Below are 21771 nucleotides of genomic sequence, written 5' to 3'. Positions count from 1 at the left end.
TTCGAGACAGAGTGCCAGACACTCTTAAAACCCAGCCTTGGAAGTCAGGGTCATAGAATCGCTTCTGCCACGTTTTGTTCAGGAGAAGCTAATCATTCATTCTGACCCATATTCAAGAGGAGAGGCTTCAGGTTCTACCTTTTTCAAAGAATTTGTGGGCACGTTTTTAAACTACCACACCTGTGCTTTCCAGGGCCTCTCTTACTGCCGAGTAAACCTCTCTGGGCTTATTTTGGGCCTGGTCTCTTCTTCTGCAAGTTAAATAATAATTCCACTCCCTTCCCTTTCCTTGTGCTCCATTTGCTACCTCCCCACTCCCACCTCCCTCCATTATTCCTGGGGTATCTCTGGACCCTCATTAACTATCCATCTCCACAGAAAATATCCAGTGTTCCCAGTATAAGTGTGCTTCCCACACCTGTCCGCAGCTCCCAAGCCACCTCCTGATCCTGTGTGTTCCCCTGCTCTCGACAGGTACCCCGGCTCAACATTCATGGACCATGTGTTACGCTACCAGGACACGCCAGGAGTCAAAATGATTGTGGTTCTTGGAGAGGTATTTAAAAAAAAAAAAAAAAAAATTATAATTGTACAAGTAATGCATGATCTCAGTTTTTAAAAAATTCATGCATTTTGGTTATATAAAACTTAAAGTGACAGTCTCTAATAATCCCACCCCCTGGACTCTGGGGCCTGGAGGTTGTCACTGTTAACACTGCCATGTGTGATCCTGGAGAAGGAGTTGTTACCGCCCAGTGACCCAAGATGTTAGTGCCAGCAAAGGAGAAGCTCTGCTCTGGCTGGCCGTCAGCTCCTCCTGGTGGGCAATGGAAAACTGGAGTAAAAAGTGCATCTTTAAAAATTGGGGAGAGTCCTATAACCTCATCCCTTGCTTGTACCTCTGAGCAGGTCCGATGCTAAATCACCTTCTGCTGTTTTTGTTTGTCTTTTGGGGTTTGTTTTGTTTTTTCACTGTGCCAAGAATTTGATAATAAACCTTCTGCTGTTAGATCAGGAAGTGGAGACCTGCTGTCCCTTTAGAATTCCTTCTTGCGTCCAGGCGGAAACTACGCTCCCTTTCTGTTACCTGTCCAGAGCTCATGCCCCCTCATTTTCTAATCACCTTGTATCTCTATACGGGCTCCACTAACTTGAGGGCTTTTTCTCATTCCCCCTTCCTTGGCAGATAGGGGGCACTGAGGAATATAAGATTTGCCGGGGCGTCAAGGAGGGCCGCATCACCAAGCCCGTGGTCTGCTGGTGCATCGGGACCTGTGCCACTATGTTCTCCTCTGAGGTATGGCTGGGACAGGTCGCTTCAGGGTGGGGAGTTGGGGTGGCAAGAGGGGGCATTTGAGGTGAACCATTTGGTCATCTTACTGAGCAGCTAATTTCTTCACCAAACATTTATTACTTGCTTGGTTACTACAAAGTGCAGCCAGGGCCCTGCTTGCTGGGAGCTTGCATCAAGTTGGGTTAAGGCCAGAACAAGACTCTGGGTCCCCGCTTGGCGCAGAGAGCCGCCTGCTGCCTGGAAGAGTTGAGAAGGCGTCCCCCAGAGGCTGATGCTGGAACTGCAGCTTGGGGGATGGGAAGGGCTTTGCTGAGGATTAACAAGCTGCTCTCTGTTGCCTTCCAGGTCCAGTTTGGCCATGCTGGAGCTTGTGCCAACCAGGCTTCTGAGACCGCAGTAGCCAAGAACCAGGCTTTGAAGGAAGCAGGAGTGTTTGTGCCCCGGAGCTTCGATGAGCTTGGAGAAATCATCCAGTAAGTGGACCGTAGGAAGGACGCCAGCCACCCCCTCCCTTTCCAAGTCCCTCCTGGGGTCAGCAGTCTCTCCAGCATAGGGTGGCTAATATTCCTGTGTCTAGTACAGTTGTGTGGGTGGTTCAAAATCCTCTTTCTCTTTGGCTTTCTTTTCATTTTGTTTGTAGAAGCAGCAGGTACAGGCCATTCAAGCTGTTGTTAAAATGCGTTGAGTTTCTGAGCCTACCCACTTGGTTGGGAGTTGGCAGCTTTAAATGAGAGAAGAGCATGGAAGTGTTTAGAGAGTGTCACCTCTGTCTGATAAAGCTATTGCATTTCCTATGGTCTCTTCCCGTTTCTACCTCTTAAACCTGCCCAGCTGCTCCCCGCTGTCCTTCCTTGGCCTCCAGATTCAGCTTTCGATAAAGCCCCATCCAGAGAAGGGGACGAGAGCCAGTGGGGAGGAGGGGGTGAGTGCAGTCTTGGCCAGAACTTGTTTTTGTTTAGTTCTCAGAATCCAGCTGGTGAATAAGCCACTGACAGGAAAGGGTTCAGAGCGGAAGAAATCTACAGTGCTGGGTTAGATGGAAGAGCGTTTTGGGGGATGGCTTAGAAGAGCTCAGAATAAAAAAATCCATGTGGATCTTTTCTCCCACCTCTCTCCCAGGTCTGTGTATGAAGATCTCGTGGCCAAAGGAGCCATTGTGCCTGCTCAGGAGGTGCCGCCCCCGACAGTGCCCATGGACTACTCCTGGGCCAGAGTACGTGCCTTATGTGTTCCTAACAGTGTGGGCAAGGGAGACTGGCTGGGGCGCAAGGTGGTGGGTTTTGAGTTGATTTGGCTCCAACTCCTGGAAGCCAGGCCCTCCTAACTAGTTGAAGCAACCACGTAGTCACTTCTTTGTGCTGTAAACCACGTCCCCAAAGGAGACTTCTCCAGGGGCATCTGAAGAAACCTCGATGATTAACTCTTGGATTCCACCCATTACCTGTGTGCTGGGGCTTGTGAGGGGGCCCTTCTGACCATCAGGTGGAACATATGCAGAGCCCAGGAGGGCCAGGGGCGGTGTGTGTCTCTCACATCTGTGTCACCTGACCTGGAGACAGACAATGTCCCCTAGGGGTATTTCATACTTGCTAAGGGAGTTCAGGGGTGAAGTAGAGTCCACTCTGCCTAATTGTCTTTGGGGCATAGATGAAGAGCTAATTTTCTTAATACACAAGGACTCTTAGAAATGAATGTTTAAAAGACCAATAACCCACTAGAAAATGGGTAGGAAATGGCACTTTAACATGAAAAAATACTCAACCTAACTCATTATAACAAGAATCAAAGTAAAAGCTGTGCTACCAATTTTTATCAGCAAAGATAAAAAATATTTGATAATACGTTGTGTTTGTACAGGTTTGAGGAACTAGGGCATTTATTCATTGTTAATGGGAGTGGAAATTGGGACAACCTTTCTGAATGGCAGTTGGGTAACACGAATGAAATTGGAAAATGCTTGTACGTTATGGCCCAGCAATTCCATATCTAGAATGCAACTTCAGAGAAATGCTTTCATATGGCACCCAAGGAAGCGCATCCAGAATATTATTTCAGTTGACAGTTACCAGTGGACTGCTGTGGTTTTATCATAAAATGGGATGCCATATAGCAGTTAAAAGGAATTAACTAGGTCTGTGTATGCATCAACATTTATAGAGCTCGGAGTCATTGAGCACATTATGGAGTGGTGTATCTATTATGATGATGAAAAATACATGCACACAAAACAACAGTGTATATTCTCTATGTATCTACGTGTGTATGTAAATAAAAGCAGGGAAAGAAAGGTCCAGAAAGATGTCCACTAAACTAACACTAAGACCAAGATTGGAGTGGAGGTCAGAAGGGACATAGCTATATTTGTTCTGCTTTAAATTTTTAAAAAGAAGAATGTATTCCCCTTACTTTTGTAATAAAAATGTAACTTACAAGCCTTCTTTATAATGTCAAAGGGGATAATTGAAGAAATGGGGTTGGACAGAATTGGGTGATGATACCTCATTATGCCCCAGCGCTGGACATGGGGAATCAGGAGCTCAGTGTCCCTGCCCTGGGCAAAGCACATGCTGAGGGGACCCCCATTTCCACAGCTGCTACCTCTTCACATTTTGGTGGGGGTTGGCAGCTGTATGTGAAATGTTTTAAGATTTTCCTTTGGATTCACTTTACCATTTCTTAACCGAGTGACCTTGGGCTGGTTACCAAGCCTCTCTAAGCCTCATTTTTCCACTGTAACACAAGGAATGATTCTCCTTGGTAAAGTTAAAATGAAGCAATGGGTGTAACTGCTTAGTGTACTGCCTGGCCCAGCAAACACTCAGTGAAGGACCGAAAGAGTGCCGATGCCAAGTGGGTACCAGGGCATGGTGTTCCTGTTTTCTATGCCCTCGATGATCTAATACAAGGGCTTTTACATATCTTTCTTGGGAGGAGTTTGTCTGAGAGTTGTTGCTTGGCTGCCAGAGTTTTAAGACACCTGCAGGGTGCACAAAGTGGGGCAGTCCTGGAAATATCTATGGTGGTCACCACGACCCTGCTTCCCTCTGCCCAGGAGCTGGGTTTGATCCGCAAACCTGCCTCGTTCATGACCAGCATCTGTGACGAGCGAGGACAGGAGCTCATCTATGCGGGCATGCCCATCACCGAGGTCTTCAAGGAAGAGATGGGCATCGGTGGAGTCCTCGGCCTCCTCTGGTTCCAGAAAAGGTAAGGCTCAGAGGGCAGAGTTAACAATTTCCCCTGACAAAAGGAAGAGGGGTGGGGAGGCTTGGGGAGTATGTCCAAGGTCAGTCTTGAGGGTCACAGGTCAACTGAAAGGCCAGAGGAGAGAGACACAAGCTATTCCTAAGTCTTCCCAGGGCAGAAAGACAAGTCTACACCAAGAGAAGCCAAAAGCAGTGACCTTATCCGAAGTCTTAGAACAGCCCCTTTCCCTTTCCCTTGGGAACTTTTAAAGAAACAGGACAGAGTTCACTTCGGCAGCACATACACTAAAGTTGGAACGATGCAGAGAAGATTAGCATGGCCCCTGCGTAAGGATGACACGTGAATTCGTGAAGTGTTCCATATTTTTTTAAAGAACAAAAATAAAGTAAAAAAAAAAAAAATTCAAGAGACAGGATGGAGTAAATGCAGACCTCATGACAGAAAGGTAGGATTTAACAGGGAAGAACTGGAAAGATCTGGGAGCCTAAGGAGCGTGAGCCTGGGAGAGTTGCTGAACAGACATGAAGTACCTTATATTGTGTTCTCTTTGCAAATTTGTATCTCATCAGCCTGCATGTTAGAAAAAAATTTCTCTGCAACTCCCAAGTTTAGCCCTCCCCTGGGACTGACAGCTGGGCAAGGGAGCCAGCGAGCATGTGATTCGCAGAGCCCTGGCTTGAGGTGGCACTGGGCAGAGGCTAGATCAAAGTCTTGGTTGTGTCTTGCCCTCACCTACAGAGAGATGGGTCTCAGTCCTGCTTTGGGCCCTTCCTGGGAAAAGTACACAGCTTGTAACACCTGAGCAGGTTTCTCTCTCTCTCTGCTCTTGCTTCCCACATCTCCAGACTGTTCTTGATCATTATTGAGAGGTTGGACACTGCAGGAAGGAGGCTTGGGGCCTCTTACACTGTGAAAATGTAGAGTCTCACCTCTCTGTCTGGCAGGGTAGCCACAAGTACAGGTCAAATCCAGGTGTAGCAACTCACACTGAAAACTGCTGCCCGAAGAAGAGATTTCAAACCCTGGTTGCAAATTCTATTTTAAAAGCAGCGTTTGATAACAGCAAAACCCAGAGCTACTGAAGAATCAGATTTTGCCTTAGAGGCTGGGCGCGGTGGCTCACGCCTATAATCCTAGCCCTCTGGGAGGCCGAGGCGGGAGGATTGCTTGAGCTCAGGAGTTCGAGACCAGCCTGAGCAAGAGCGAGACCCCGCCTCTACTATAAATAGAAAGAAATTAACCAAACAACTAAAAACAGAAAAATTAGTGGGGCATGGTGGCACGTGCCTGTAGTCCCAGCTACCTGGGAGACTGAGGCAGGAGGATCCCTTGAGCCCAGGAGTTTGAGGTTGCTGTGAGCTAGGCTGATGCCATGGCACTCTAGCCAGGGTGACAGAGTGGGGCTCTGCCTCAAAAAAATAAATAAATAAAGATTAAAAAAAAGAAAGAGATTTTGCCTTAGTGTTGTGCAATAGTCTTAGACTTGGATTGGGAGGTAGCTACCCTGCCTGAATTTGCGTGACTTGTTCAGGGAGATGGGAGAAAGGAACGTGGCCTTGCCTTGTTCACCTCTCCTCACCCTTCACTCACCCTCCTCTAGGTTGCCCAAGTACTCTTGCCAGTTCATTGAGATGTGTCTGATGGTGACAGCTGATCACGGGCCAGCCGTCTCTGGGGCTCACAACACCATCATCTGTGCCCGAGCTGGGAAGGACCTGGTCTCCAGCCTCACCTCGGGGCTGCTCACCATTGTAAGTTCTGTCATCCTCGGAGGTGAACAGGGTGGGACACTGGGCTTCGGCATCATGCTGCTCTGCCGCAGCAGGGTCCTTAGAAGGAGCCCCTGAGTGTAAAACCTTGTGCTCAGGGCTGTTTGGGACATGCTGGGTTGGTTTGCAAAGCTGAAGGAAACTCTTACAGCTCGAGGCAACGCGTGTGTGTTTCTCCTCCAGGGGGATCGGTTTGGGGGTGCCTTGGACGCAGCAGCCAAGATGTTCAGTAAAGCCTTTGACAGTGGCATCATCCCCATGGAGTTTGTGAACAAGATGAAGAAGGAAGGGAAACTGATCATGGGCATTGGTCACCGAGTGAAATCGGTGAGTTGCTCCTCTCCTGGAGGAGGGGGTGGATCTCCAAGGTGGGCGGTGGCGGGAGGGCATCACTTTGGCTGGGAGCACTCAAGCCCTCAACTCTAACATGCAAAACTTTGGACACGTTGACAGACTTAATAGAAGGCAGCAATTTTATCCATTTTATAGTACAGATTTCTTTTTAACAGTTTAAATCTCATTCAGTTGTGGTGTGAAAATATCATGAAAAGGAAACTTGGTAACTTTGGCTTCCCAAATGAATCGTATAGGAGGACAGACTAAGGCCAAAGTTGAGAAGACATAAAGGTCACCATAGGCCAGATAATGTTTCATGCTGCAGTAACAAACAACTCCAAAAATCTTAGAGGCTTACAATAGAAAGGTTTATTTCTTATTCACACTATATCCATCTTTGCTGAATGAGCAGCCTCTATCTGGGATGTGCTGGCCTCATGTCAGCAGGAAAAGAGCAATGGTAAGACCACAGGAAGTTTCTTAAAGCTTCTGCTTGGAGTTGTGTGGTTCACTTGTGCTCACATTTCGTTGGCCAAGCAAGTCAAAGGGTTAAGCCTAACGTCACTGGAGCAGGAAGAGTAATAATATCAAGCCAAGCCTGACTGGGAGAGACCAATGGGGAAGGACGGTAAATATTTTACACAGTTAATATAGTCTCGCACAGGGCCTATGTCCTCTGTGTGTCCTGGTAGTACATTGTGTTACAAACCAAAGAGAAAGATGAGATAGTTGGCAGCTGCTTAGGGGCTCATAGGGACAGCTTCTTAGTAGGTCCCTTTGCCCTGGGTTCCTTGGCTCTGTAGCTCCAGAAACCTCATTCAGTCGGGCACTCCACTGATCTAGGTGGGAAACATGACTCACATTAATACAAGAGGGTCATGCGTGTGATTCAGGACACCCACTTCCAGACAGCTGAACACTTGGCCATCTCAGGTTAGACATCCAGAGGTCGACTGATAAGCAAGGACTGGATTGGAACCCAACAGGGAAGGTGGTTAGCTCGGAGGGACATCTCATCCAGGCCTTGCTGAACTTTGCTCAGCCACCTCCAGCTCCTGAGCAGATAACACCTTTCCCATCCACAGCACAGGGCCTCTTTGTACGATAATGCTAGACCTGCGCTGCCACTCTGTCTTTGGGTTCCTTCCTTTCCGGAGGCCACACTGACCTGCTGTTTCTCTCTGCTAAAGGAGGAGGTTGCTGTGGTGTTGGGATTTGGCATATCCGTTGCCTGCATCATCTCACTCCCCTGCTTACAGATGTGGGTCTCTTAACAGATGGTTAATTTCATTCATTGCAGGGCTGGAGTTTTTCCTAAAATCTGGGGGATACTTTGCTGTCCTGCTCCCAGCATGTGCTTGCTTAGTGTAGAACTTCATCCCAGCATGACTAGGCCACAGAGCTGGTGGGCAGCGTGGCTCATGGCTAGAACCTAAGACTCTGGGTTGGAGAGTGGGTGAGTCCCAGCCCCGGGGTGTAAAAGAGAGAACTTACAAAAGGTGGTTTTGTGTCCCAAATGAGATATGAAAGGATTTCACAAACCTTGAGCCCCACAGCAGTGTCACAGTAGGTGCCACATGAAATCACACACGTGGATCATCAGGTTCCTGAATCACCTCTGGGATGAGACATGTACAGTTCTGATCACCTGTGACACAAATACAAACACATCCCTTAACAGCAGCATGTGAGTGGGTTCCTCTGTAACTTTGGGTCTATTTGTAGATAAACAACCCAGACATGCGAGTGCAGATCCTCAAAGATTATGTCAAACAGCATTTCCCTGCCACCCCTCTGCTCGATTATGCACTGGAAGTGGAGAAGATTACCACCTCAAAGGTAACAAAGAACAAAACTTCTCTAATTCCCTTAATCATATGTTAGATGAATTTCTTGAGGGAAATGAGAGCCAGGTTACATTTTGATTGTGCAGCTAAAATCAAATCTGGTTTTCTGGAAATTTTTATTTCTGTTGCATAACTAAATTCAGCAGACGTATTAAATGTCAACTAGGTGTCGGGTCTGTTGCAAGGTGCTGGGAATTGAACTGAGTGAGACACAGTCTTAACCAATGGGGATATTTTGGTGGGAGGTTTTTGTTTGTTTTTATTCATCTTCAACAGTGACTGTGAGGCCGGGCGCGGTGGCTCACGCCTGTAATCCTAGCACTCTGGGAGGCCGAGGCGGGTGGATTGCTCAATGAGGTCAGGAGTTCGAGACCAGCCTGAGCAAGAGCAAGACCCCGTCTCTACTAAAGATAGAAAGAAATTATATGGACAACTAAAAATCTATATAGAAAAAAATTAGCCGGGCATAGTGGCACATGCCTGTAGTCCCAGCTACTTGGGAGGCTGAGGCAGCAGGATCGCTTAAGCCGAGGAGTCTGAGGTTGCTGTGAGCTAAGGTGACGCCACGGCACTCACTCTAGCCTGGGCAACAAAGTGAGACTCTGTCTCAAAAAAAAAAAACAAAAAAAAACAGTGACTGTGGTCCAAGCTCTATGCAAAACACTTGACTTGAGCATTATCTCATCTTATCCTTGCGGTGATCTTCCAAGGCAGACAATATCGTTTGTTTGTTTGTTTTGGGGATTCTTTTTTTTTTTTTTTTTGAGATTGGGTCTTGGCTCTATTGCGTAGGCTGGTTTCGAACTCCTGGGCTTAAGCCATTCTCCCACCTCAGCCTCCTGAGTAACTGGGTTGGTGGGAGGTTTTGAATGGTGGTCAAAATTTATAGTAATAGTGGTATTGGTAACAGTGGAAAATTACAGAGAAATAATGATAAACACTTTGAATTTTGTTGCCTTCCCAGAAACCAAATCTTATCCTGAACGTAGATGGTTTCATCGGAGTTGCATTTGTAGACATGCTTAGACACTGCGGGTCCTTCACTCGGTAAGCATCGCAGCCATTTTCTTTTTTATAACATTGACTTATTTTTGTTGTTTCCTTTCAACTATAAAAATAATGCATGCTCATTATAGAGGATTTAGAAAATAAGCAGAGGTATAAAGAATAAAACAAAAATTGCCTGTTATCCTACCACCCAGAACACTCATCTTTTCTACTTAGAAACCAAGGAGAGCTTCTCATTCCTGGGCAGAAACAGTGCTGTCTGTCAGGAGGAGGACGGTCATGTGAGCCATTTTAAAACTACAAGTTGATTGTGTGTTGCAGGGAGGAAGCTGATGAATATATTGACATTGGAGCCCTCAATGGCATCTTTGTGCTGGGAAGGAGTATGGGCTTCATTGGTAAGTTCCCTACTGTTGTTATTGTTGTTTTAAGGGTTGGTTGGTTGGTTGGTTGGTTTTTTAACCCCCACAGTTCAGCCACACTTGCCCACATGGTGAGTTTCTTCTACATAAGAGTCATTATATTTTCTTAATCATTTTTTTTTTTGTTTGGTTGGCTTTGTTGTTTTGTTTTGTTTTTTTTTGAGACAGGGTCTTGCTCTGTCTCCTAGGCCAGAGTGTAGTGGCATCATTATAGCTCACTGCAGCCTCAAACTCCTGGGCTCAAACAATTCTCCTGCCTCAGCCTCCCAAGTAGCTGGGATTACAGGCTCGTGCCACCACGCCCAGCTAATTTTTCTGTTTTTTTGTAGAGACAGGGTCATCACTCTTGCTACTGTGCCCAGCCCTTAATCATTGTTCTTAATCCTTCCTTTCTTACTGTAAGTTCTCCCTTATCTTTATCCTTTGTTCTTAGGCACGATTGCTAGCCCAGGAAAACAGAATTAAATCCAATGGTTCCCTTTTACCAAATGTGCCATATCTCCCTATGAAATGGATCTGGATCCACTTCTCCACTGCTTTATATCTGCTTGTTTTCTATTAGAAAGGTGTCCCTTCCTTATCCTTCCCTCCTCACCAGGCTTACAGAACTCTAACAAAAAGATGTGTTTGCTTCATTTTAGGACACTATCTTGACCAGAAGAGGCTGAAGCAGGGGCTGTATCGTCATCCGTGGGATGATATTTCATATGTTCTTCCAGAACACATGAGCATGTAACTGAGTCAGGAACCCTGTTGCAGTAAACTGAAGACAAGAACTCCTCCCCCTGGGAAAAAGTGTGCAGACAGCTGGCAGTGAAGCCTGCCATAGAATGGCCTGGAATGTAAACAGCCACTGGTGTACAGGCACTGAAGGCCAACACCCAGAGGCTAACACTTGTTCAGTCTACACAAAGAAGCTTAATATTTTTTTTATAAGCATAGAAATAAAAACCAAGCCAATACTTGTGACATTTGCTCTGCTACCTGCTGTATTTATTATATGGAAGCATCTAAGCACTGTCAGGATAGTGTTCCTCATTTTAGGGTGTTATGAAGTTGCTTTCTTTTTCCATTAGTTAAAACATTTTTTTTTCCCTTGGAGGAAGGGAATGAAATTTTTAAGACCTCAAGATACTATACATTTAAAGCACCCCTGATGTCTTGTTTTTCCACTTTCCTTTCTTTCTCCTTACATAACATGAAGAACATTGTAGTAATCTGATTTTTAAGGATCTTTTTGTATGTTATGTGTTAAGGGTTTGTTTGGTGTCCCGCTGAAACGTTATGTGTTGCAGATCAAAGTCTGCTTACGTCGAGGGGATGAGATCATTGCATCCTTAACCATTGTCACAAAATATGTGCAGTAGTTAATTTAAAATGTAAAGTTGTAACATACATATGTTTAAAATGGAAATGCAAAGAAAAAAGCTGTGAAATGTCTTGTGTCTTATGTTCTCTGTATTTATGCAGCTGACTTGTCTGTCTGTAACTGAAGTGTGGGTCCAAGGACTTGTCCCCAGCTGCTTTTGCATCTGTCATCCACAAAGATTCTAGGCAGCTGCCACCCCAGTCTCTTCTCTGTATTATCATAGTTTGGTTTAAATAAACTACATAGTAACAATGAAGGCATACTGCTGTCTCCTGTCATCCGTATCTTTTCATCTGTATTCCCTTTGAACTGTACTTTCTGATAGTTTCAGTACACGTAGTTGAAAATGCTTATCTACCTCTTAAAAAATAGAGTTAATCAAAACACTAGCATAAAAAAAATACAAAACCCCCAATTATTCTCTCCCCTAAATCTATACCTCTGGCTTTCTCAGTGAATGGTAAACAAAGATACGCAGGCCAAAAGCTTGGGAGTCACCCTTTCCTCTACTCTCTGGCTGCCATGTTCTGTTGATTCACCCTTTAACTCTCCCTCTGATCTGTCCACATCTGGTCTGCTACTTGGTGCCCCTGGTTCCCCTTTTGTTCCTGTAGGGTCCATTCTCCACACAGCCACCAGTGATGTTTTTAAAAACCCATTGAACTGGCCTACTCCCTTGCTTAAAACCCCAAAGTGTTTTTATTCATCTTCAACAGTGACTATGGTCCAAGCTCTATGCAAAACACCTGACTTGAGCATTATTTCATCTCATCCTTGCGGTGATCTTCCAAGGCAGACAATATCCCCGTTTTTAGAAGATAAATTAGTTCAGAGATAACAAGTAACTTGCTCACCCTCATCCATTTAGCCGGGGCTTGGTCTTTTTATCTTCTAAAATGTTTACTCCAAAGCCATTTTAAATAAAAATCCTATATTTTTCTTATATATCAAGGCTTTAACCACGAGTGGTGGTCTAAGGTGGCTTTTACTTTACAAACTGACGAGAGCATCCATCCTCCCACCAAGAACAAGGTGGGAGGCCCGGGGTGAAGTCATCAGTACTGGGAGAGAGGATTGCAGGCGAACGCCATCAAACTGGGCTGATTGCGGGGGGGCGCGGCGGCGCATGCGCGGCCGGCGGGAGGCCCGGCTCCGCCCCGCGCGCACTATTTAATCCCAGAATCCCTCTGTGTCGCAACAAAACGGCGGCGTCGTTCTGAGACTGCGGAGCTCGGGCGCGGCGGCGTCAAGATGGCGGCAGCGGCTGTTGCAGCTGCAGCAGCGGCGGCCGCGGCTGCATCTCTTCAGGTGCTGGAGATGGAGAGCATGGAGACGGCCGCTGCCGGCTCGGCGGGGCTGGCTGCCGAAGTCCGAGGCAGCGGCACGGTTGACTTCGGGCCTGGGCCCGGGATCTCTGCGATGGAGGCGAGCGGGGGCGATCCGGGCCCAGAGGCCGAGGATTTCGAGTGCAGCTCTCACTGCTCGGAGCTGTCCTGGCGGCAGAACGAGCAGCGGCGCCAGGGCCTCTTCTGTGACATTACCCTGTGCTTCGGCGGGGCCGGAGGCCGCGAGTTCCGGGCCCACCGCTCGGTGCTGGCTGCCGCCACCGAGTACTTCACGCCCCTGCTCTCAGGCCAGTTTTCCGAGTCCCGCTCTGGCCGGGTGGAGATGCGCAAGTGGAGCTCCGAGCCGGGGCCCGAACCCGACACGGTGGAAGCCGTTATCGAATACATGTACACCGGGCGCATCCGCGTTAGCACCGGCAGTGTGCACGAGGTGCTGGAGTTGGCCGACAGGTAGGCGAGGGAGACGGGAGCGCGGAGGGAGGGCGCGCGCGGAGAAGGGGAGATGCTGACCCGCGGAGGGGCCTGCGGAGCGGGTAGAGCAGTGTCTGGGAACCGCAGCCAGCGAGCCCTCAGTGGATGCATTCGGTTCATTCTCGCTGGGGAGCGCCCGCTGTGGGGCAGCCAGCGTGCTGGGCTCGGAGGTTGCAGCCGCAGGTCCGGCGAGGGAGCGCAGATTCTAGGTAGAGGGACAAAGGCAATGAAAGGAAAGTATGTGATGAGTGCTGTGCTGAGGTTCAAAAGAAATGAAAGGATGTGATTGAGTAGAGGAAAGACCTTTCTAACAAGATGACACTTAAACCGACCTCTAAATGGCAAGAAAGAACTGGCGGTGTAAAGATGGGGGGGGGGGGAGGTGAACATTCCAGGCTGATAGCGCAAAGGCCCTCAGGCAGGATCCAGTTTGGCTTGGAGAAGGAACTTAAAAAAATCGAATGAGGCTGGATCTAGTGGGTGAATAGGAGAAGGGTGTGTGAGATGCATTGGAATAAGGAGTTTGGATTTGACTGAGTGTGATGAGGAGCTGGGTAAAGAAATGATCTGACTTTTAAATATTTTAAAAGATTATTCTGCTACTGTGGTAAACGGTTTGTAGGGAACAGGAATGGATGCTCTAGAGACTGGTTAGCTGGCAGATGAATACTGTTTATAGAGGTGGGGAGGAGTCTGTTTTGGCAGTATCATCTTACAGGTTCATTATTTTAACAAATACCTATTGAGTGCCTATTATGCGTCACTTCACACACCCGATGCTGGGATTCAGCAGTGAACAAAACAGACAAAAGTCCCTTTTCTTACTGCATTTATCATTGGAAGACAGACAATAAGTACACTATATAGGCTGTTAGATGATTGTTATCATTGTAATGAGAAGTAAAGCATGGTGGCGGGGGCACATAGAAAGTGCTGGTGGAGAGAACTGTTGTTTAAATTGGATGGATAGAGAATGCCTTACGAAGACGGCATTTTGCAAAGAACTGAGGGGTGAGGTAAAGAGTGTTTCAGGTAGGGAACACAGGTGCAAAGGCCCTGAGATGGAGCTTGTCTAGATGTTAGAGAACAGCCAGGAGCCAACGTGGCTGTATCAAAGGGATGCAGAGCGAGAGGAGCAGGAGAAGCCTCAGGAAGGTAATGATGATGGATCCAGATCCCACAGGGCCTTGTTGGCCTGAGGAAAGACTTGAGCTTTTACTCTGAATGAAATGGGAAGGTGTGAGGCAGAAGAATGAATTCTGCTGTGTTGTAAAAAGGATGGAGCCTTGGGGAGACAGTGGCAAGGACAGAAGCTGAGAGACTAGAGTAGGAGGTTGTTGCAGTAGTGATGGAGGCTTGGATTGAGTAGGAAGTGAAGATGATAAGTGTGCGGGTTCTAGATATATTTTGAAGGTAGAGTAGATGGATTTGATGGGGGTGAGGGAAAAAACTGCTAGTTTTTGACCCAAACAATTGGAAAGATGGAGTTACTAAGATGTGGAAGATTGCAGTAAGAGCAGGTTTGGGAAGATTAGGAATTTGGTTTTGGTTAAGGTGATGTCTGGGGAGCACTAGGAGTTGTCCGGCAGTGGCTCACACCTGTAATCCTAGCACTCTGGAAGGCCAAGGCGAGAGGATCACTTGAGGTCAAGAATTCAAGACCAGCAAGAGCAAGACCCCATCCCTACTAAAAATGTAAAAAATTAGTCAGGCATGGTAATATGAGGCAGTATCCCAGCTACTTGGGAGGCTGAGGCAGGAGGATTGCTTGAGCCCAGGAGTTTAAGGTTGCTATGAGCTAGGCTGACGCCACGGCACTCTAGCCCGGGCAACAGAATGGCACTCTGTCTCAAAAAAAAAAACAAAAAGAGCATTGGGAGCTAGAGATATAGGGGTGGGGCTGGAATTAGCATGTAGATGTTAACTAAAGCCATGGCACTGAATGAAATTACTTAGGGAGTGTAAATGGAAAAGGGGCAGGGAGAGAGGGTAGGCAGGACCCTGGGGTTCTCTAGAATGTTAAAGGGGAGCCACCAGAGGAGACTGATACCATGGAAACCTAGGAAGGAAGGATGTCAAGGAGGGAGTTGCCGTTTGTGGCAACTCTCAACCCATAAGTCATTGGAGGTCCATGATGGTATTGACAAGAGCTAGTTAACCCTTGCTTTATAAGGAGAATCAGAAAAATAGTACACATGTGGAAATGTTTTGGGGGTGGTCAAGGGAGGTAAATACCCACCCAAGGTAGGAGATACTAGAGGAGGTTTGTGGATGAAATTTATTCAGTGGAAGAGGAGAAATTGGTGTTTTAGGAGCAGGGGAATAATTGCAGGAATAAAATTCCTGCAACCAAGAAGGAAGGGGGTGACCCTTTTCTTCCCATCAACAAAAGACAGGTCAACAAGAAAAGGCCAGGTGTGTTGGTGCATGCCTTTAATCCCAGTGCTTTGGGAGGCTGAGGCAGGAAGATTGCTTGAGACCTAGAGCTCCAGACCAGCTTGGGCAATAGTGAGACCCTGGCTGTACAAAAAAATAAGAAAAATTAGCCAGGGCAGCTATAGTTCTAGCTACTGGGGAGGCTGAGATGGGAGGATCGCTTGAGCTCAGGAGTTGTAGGTTGCAGTGAGCTATGATCACGCCACTGCACTCCAGCCTGGTTGACAGAATGAGACCTTGTCTCTTAAAAAAAATAAATAAATAAAAGAAAGAAAGAATAGATGTAGCCTATGGTAAAAGTTTCGGATAAGGAGAGGCCTCAGAGAAAGCCTGTCTTCATCACTGTCTACCTTGCTGTTTACCTCACCAACGTAGATTTTCTCTAGAGATGCAACTCTCCCCCACAAAAGACAGCTTTTCAGAACTGTTCCTGTGGTTTGTAGCCCCTTTGAATAGCCATAGTGAAATATGCTGAAGAAGTATATTTGGGGTGAAATATTCTGATTTCCTTCAGTATAGAATCCATATTAAAATTGGAAAGGTTAGCCAGGTGTGGTGGCTCATGCCTATAATCCTAGCACTTTGGGAGGCTGAGGCAGGAGGATTGCTTGAGGTCAGGAGTTCGAGACCAGCCTGAGCAAGGGTGAGACCCAGTCTCTACCAAAAATAGAACAAATTAGCTGGGCGTCCTGGCGCATGCCTGTAGTCACAGCTATTTGGGAGGCTGAGACAGGAGGATCGCTTGAGCCCAGGAATTAGAGGTTGCAGAGAGCTATGATGACGCCACGGCACTCTAGCCCAGGCAAAAGAGCGAGACTCTGTCTCAAAAAAATAAAAAATAAAAATAAAATTAAAAAATAAAATAAAATTGGAAAGGTTGGACCGGGAAGGCAAAGGATAGGGTACGGCAGCAGGTAGATTGGGTGGTGGGAAAATGAAGTTCCTCTCTGATTGTTTCTGTTTTCTCAAAGTATGAGGCTGAGCCATCAATTAGAAGGTAGAGTGGGATGGGTATAGATCTGAGGTAGGGAGGTTTGTTGAATGAAAATGGATGGAGCTCTGTCAACGTCTGTTTGAGTGAAAAGAAAGAAAATGGATGGAGAAGTGTTATTGCACTCACTAAAGCTGTGTTTGCTTCTGTCATGTGATCTTATGTTTGTCAGATTTGCCCTGCTTTATTGGGAGTTAGAGGTGAGGTGAGGAGAGGAGAGCATACTTCAGGCAGTTTACTTAAAACTCCTAACTTCTCTCCATCTGTCAGCTGCTGAGCAGCTGTCTTGTGTCAGGCACTGTTCAAAGTGCCCTGTAATCATAACATTTAATCTTCCCATCAGCTCTGAGGCAGGACCCCGCACCCCCAGTATATTCTGTCTATTGGGGATCATGCTTACCTTACAGGGCACTTACTTACAAGGATCAGAAATAATAGAACGTGCCTAGCACGGTGCCCTTCACATGACAGATGCCTAGTACGTTATAGCTATTGTTTGCATAGAGCAGTGCTTACAAACACCTGTCTGGGGAAATATATCTCAGAATTACCTGGAGTGCCTGCTAAACATAGGAGCTCAGGGCAGTCTGGCAACTAGGTGACCCTGGCACCCAGACATATCTGGGAGCCACTAAAGCCCTTGCCACTCTACCTTGTCTTTGTTTTATCTCTAAGACAGTGGGTCCCCTTAAGAGGGTGAAGGGAGCCTGTCCTATTCATCTTTATATCATAGTTAAGATAGTTATTAAGCACAATAACCATAGTAACAAATGGTTATGAATTGAGAGAGAGGTCGGACTGATGAGGTCATCCTTACATTGTTTAAGGTTCTTCTCAGTTCTGGGAACTTACTCTTTGTAAAACGGTAGCTACCCTCAGGCTGAATGCTGCCAGATTTATGAATTTGGCTGTAACTGTTGTGGATTGTGTGTTTTTTTTTTTTTTTTTTTATTTAACTCTAAATGATTTAGGTGGACAGACATCTAGTCAGCTACATGCCAAACCAGTCTCTTGTCTCTTTTGTTTTTTAACCTAGACTGTCCTACACGTGTTTTTTTTTTTTTTTTGGGGGTGTGTTTTTTGCCTTGCCATCCCTGCTTTAATGAGAACCCAGCTCAGGGCTGGGTTTCCCTAAGCACCTCACCCCATCTGGCTGCCCAAGGAGAAAGTTCTGATGAGGAGGATATTAAAACCTCTGACACAAAGCCTAGACTCCTTGCTGTTCCTCCTGTTATCTGACCAAACAGAGCCTTCAAGAAGTCAGTTCCTGCCTGGCTTTTACTTTATACCATATAGTCGATGCTTGATGAGGTCTCTTCACTGAGACCCTGCTTCATTTAAGAAGAGGCTGGTGACTGGCAAGAGATTAGGAAAGGATGGCAGAGAAAGTTTGTGTTGGAATTTGCCTTTGCCAAGGACAAATTAAAGTGAAAATAAAGTTTGAGACTATTGTACTTTATTAAATGATATGTTCCAGGGAAACTTACATAATTAAAAACTCCAGCCAGGTGCAGTGTCACATGCCTGTAGTCCCAGCTACTTGGGAGGCTGAGGTGGGGGGATTTATATATGTCTTTAAACATACTTTTTCTAGCACAGTATTTTCTAATTTGGGGGGATTTTCTTTTTTCAGATGTTGTATTAATATATAAAATGAGATGAATCTCACCATTTCAATTTGTATAATTCGGCCACTCTCCAAATGTAACCACATAAAGCATGCATAGTTGAAAAATAATCTTTTTTCCTTGATTTCAGGTTCCTATTAATTCGTTTAAAAGAATTTTGTGGAGAATTTCTCAAGAAAAAGCTTCATCTCTCAAATTGTGTGGCCATTCATAGCTTAGCTCACATGTACACCCTGAGCCAGCTTGCTCTGAAAGCTGCTGATATGATACGGAGAAATTTCCACAAAGTAATTCAGGATGAAGAATTTTATACTTTACCTTTCCATCTCATTCGAGACTGGCTGTCAGACTTGGAAATTACAGTTGACTCTGAAGAGGTTCTCTTTGAAACAGTTTTGAAGTGGGTTCAGAGAAATGCTGAAGAGAGAGAGAGATACTTTGAAGAACTTTTTAAGTTGCTCAGGTTGTCCCAGATGAAACCTACCTACCTTACTCGGCATGTCAAACCAGAGAGGCTGGTAGCCAATAATGAAGTTTGTGTCAAGTTGGTGGCCGATGCAGTGGAGAGGCATGCCCTGAGAGCTGAGAATATACAATCTGGCACCTTCCAGCACCCTGCTTCTCATGTCTCATTATTACCTCGTTATGGGCAAAACATGGACGTGATCATGGTTATTGGAGGTGTGTCAGAAGGAGGGGACTATTTAAGTGAGTGTGTGGGCTATTTTGTTGATGAGGACAGGTGGGTAAACCTGCCCCATATTCATAATCACCTTGATGGACATGCCGTTGCAGTAACAGAGTCCTATGTGTATGTTGCTGGATCAATGGAACCAGGGTTTGCTAAAACTGTAGAAAAGTATAACCCGAATTTGAATACGTGGGAACATGTTTGTAGTCTGATGACAAGAAAGCATTCTTTTGGGCTGACAGAAGTCAAAGGGAAGCTCTATAGCATTGGAGGACATGGCAACTTTAGTCCTGGCTTTAAAGATGTGACCGTTTATAATCCTGAGCTTGATAAATGGCACAACTTGGAATCGGCACCAAAGATTCTTCGAGATGTCAAAGCGCTAGCCATTGAAGACCGCTTTGTGTACATTGCTGCCCGCACTCCCGTGGACCGGGACACTGAAGACGGATTAAGGGCTGTGATTACTTGCTATGATGCAGAGACTCGACAGTGGCAGGATGTGGAGTCTTTGCCACTTATTGACAATTACTGCTTTTTCCAAATGTCTGTGGTCAATTCAAACTTTTATCAGACAGCATCGTGCTGTCCCAAGAGTTACTCTTTAGAAAATGAAGAGGCAGTAAGAAAAATTTCCAGCCAAGTGTCTGATGAGATCCTTGAAAGCCTGCCTCCAGAAGTCCTCAGCATCGAAGGAGCAGCCATTTGCTATTACAAAGATGACGTCTTCATTATTGGTGGCTGGAAGAACAGTGATGATATTGACAAACAGTATCGGAAAGAAGCCTACCGATACTGTGCCGAGAGAAAGCGGTGGATGCTTCTTCCTCCCATGCCACAACCTCGGTGTAGAGCCACTGCTTGTCATGTGAGGATCCCATACCGGTACTTGCATGGCACACAGAGATATCCTATGCCTCAAAACCTAATGTGGCAGAAGGACCGCATCAGACAGATGCAGGAAATACATCGGCATGCCCTAAACATGCGGCGAGTGCCAAGCTCTCAGATTGAATGCTAGGTTCTCTAATACATGCAGCTTAAGACTGTTACACCTGTTTCGTGAAGCTGAAGATAAATAGACTGTTACTTGAAAAAGTATGTCGATAACTTATTTTCTACCTGAACTGATTATTACCCCTCAACAAGGAAGTACAGTTAAAAACTGAAGAATGGGAAACTCTGTTCAATACGTGGTAATTTTTGTTAGCTTGCAGTGTTTATCTGTCTTTGGTCTGTGTGTATGTGCTAACTAAATAAGATCTTATTAAAGACAAGTGGAAAAATCAGGTGTAGTTACTTGGCTGTTTTTCTGCCAACGAGGTGTAACTCCTTTGTCTTGGGGACTTAGGTTTCGAACATGCTTTAAGCACCAATTTTATTTGCACATTTACTTTGATATTCTTTTTCATTTTTTCAAGAATGGTGGGTTTTGACAAGGTCAGAATTTATGCATTGAGCCCTTATCTGCAGGAAGCATGTGCAATAGTAAGACTGAAATTTGAAGGAAAATGCACAAGATTTCTGCGAGATGATTTCAGAATGTTTGCATTGATATTTTGTTGTATTTATCTAGAAATGATATTTTCATTTCTAAAAGAGGTGACTGATGAGAAATTTGTGGGTGGCTCATGCATTTTTTGAATATTTTTCATTTCTTTAGCAGCTGTTTATAGACTTTAAGCCATCACTCTGAGATGATGGTAGTTGGCAAAAGTATAGATCTTTTGCTGATTGACTGAATACAGAGGAAGTTACATATGTGAAATTTGTTTCTCTAAGAAGAAAAGTATTATTAGTGTAGACTGAGAAATCAAAGGCATTTAAAAATTTAAAGGCACTCTTTCCAGGAGTTGCAGGCTTATTTGAGAATATGTTAATGAGTGTAAATAATACCTATGACAATCGATACTCAATGCCTTCAGTTTTAATTTTTGCTCTAATGCATATTTCGTAGATTCTTCATCATTCCTTTCTACAAGAAAAAATTTTTTTTCAAAATGGGAAGGAATTAACAATTTTAGAGAAGTGTTGCTAAAGAGAAGCCTTATTATTTCTGGCCCTGATTGTTGTATTCTATCCAGTTGCCCTAGACTTTTATTGGAACGTTGCCTGGGACTAGAATACCAAATTTGGGTGCATAATTTGGGCTCTTAAAGATTTATCACTACAGTTATCATTTATTGATTTTTATGCATTCTTCTAATTCTCTTACACACTCCCAAGCTTTATAAAGTTAGCACTCAGGTTGACTCTTAGCATTTAGTTAACATAAAGGACTCCTAATGGTTTGTAATGTCGGTCCAGTACACTTTTGTTTTTTCTTAAAGAGTGTCTTTACCTTCTTAGACATTCCAGAATACTATTCTAGAAGTCACTTTACAAGCTCAGTGTTTTTTTTTCCCCCTTAGTCCACTATAGTTAACCTTCTTGTTAGTTGTGTGATCAAATATTAAAAAAATGCTGGGCATGGTGGCTCATGCCTGTAATCCTCGCACTTTGGGAGGCTGAAGCAGGAGGATTGCTGGAGGTCGGGAGTTCAAGACCAGCCTGAGCAAGAGTGAGATCTCATCTCTACAAAAAATAGAAATATTTGTCGGGGGTGGTAGGGCGGTCCTGTAGTCCCCACTACTCAGGAGGCTGAGGCAGGAGAATCACTTGAGCCCAGGAGTTTGAGGTTGCAGTGAGCTATGATGATGCCACTGCCCTCATGATGCCCAGACAGCAAAGTGAGACCCTGTCTCTGGGGAAAAAAAAGAAAAAAGCACAACTAGAAATTTTGGCTATTTGCTGCAAGACTATTAATGTTTTAGTTCTAGGGCTGTATACTAAGAACTTTTCTGAAATTACTAAATTAGTATCCCTGCCTAGGACAAAGGTTTTTTAATAAATGTGTTGGAAATCTGCTTTAAATCCATTTAATTTTGACTGAAGTGGGGATTGGGAAACTATAATT

General features: G+C 45.4%; 2 protein-coding genes and 1 non-coding gene across 4 annotated transcripts in view; all 3 read left to right on the top strand.

Moving 5' to 3' along the window:
- ACLY (ATP citrate lyase) overlaps window positions 1–11512 on the top strand; it is a 38868-nt gene extending 27356 nt beyond the window's left edge. The window contains exons 19-29 of one of the 2 annotated variants that reach the window (XM_069482537.1): window positions 475–556; window positions 1187–1297; window positions 1640–1767; window positions 2414–2507; window positions 4347–4501; window positions 6102–6252; window positions 6454–6597; window positions 8332–8445; window positions 9418–9500; window positions 9783–9859; window positions 10525–11512. In XM_069482537.1, the coding sequence (XP_069338638.1) occupies window positions 475–556; window positions 1187–1297; window positions 1640–1767; window positions 2414–2507; window positions 4347–4501; window positions 6102–6252; window positions 6454–6597; window positions 8332–8445; window positions 9418–9500; window positions 9783–9859; window positions 10525–10619 (1234 nt within the window). In that variant the 3' untranslated portion in view covers window positions 10620–11512. The remainder of the gene's footprint in view (window positions 1–474; window positions 557–1186; window positions 1298–1639; window positions 1768–2413; window positions 2508–4346; window positions 4502–6101; window positions 6253–6453; window positions 6598–8331; window positions 8446–9417; window positions 9501–9782; window positions 9860–10524) is intronic. The other variant, XM_069482536.1, reaches the window with a different exon arrangement.
- On the top strand, window positions 4764–4868 carry LOC138392689 (U6 spliceosomal RNA). Its single transcript, XR_011234975.1, has one exon. It is a non-coding gene; the product is annotated as a U6 spliceosomal RNA (small nuclear RNA).
- Window positions 11513–12503: 991 nt separating the features above from the next.
- On the top strand, window positions 12504–20325 carry KLHL11 (kelch like family member 11). Its single transcript, XM_069481430.1, has 2 exons — window positions 12504–13048; window positions 18255–20325. Exons 1-2 carry the CDS (start codon window positions 12504–12506, stop codon window positions 19834–19836), a joined length of 2127 nt encoding a protein of 708 aa, XP_069337531.1. The 3' UTR covers window positions 19837–20325.
- The last annotated feature ends 1446 nt before the right edge of the window (window positions 20326–21771 follow it).

The sequence above is a fragment of the Eulemur rufifrons genome, chromosome 9 (assembly GCF_041146395.1).
Source record: "Eulemur rufifrons isolate Redbay chromosome 9, OSU_ERuf_1, whole genome shotgun sequence".
Lineage (NCBI taxonomy): Eukaryota > Metazoa > Chordata > Mammalia > Primates > Lemuridae > Eulemur > Eulemur rufifrons.
This window is presented reverse-complemented; position numbering and strand designations above follow the sequence as displayed.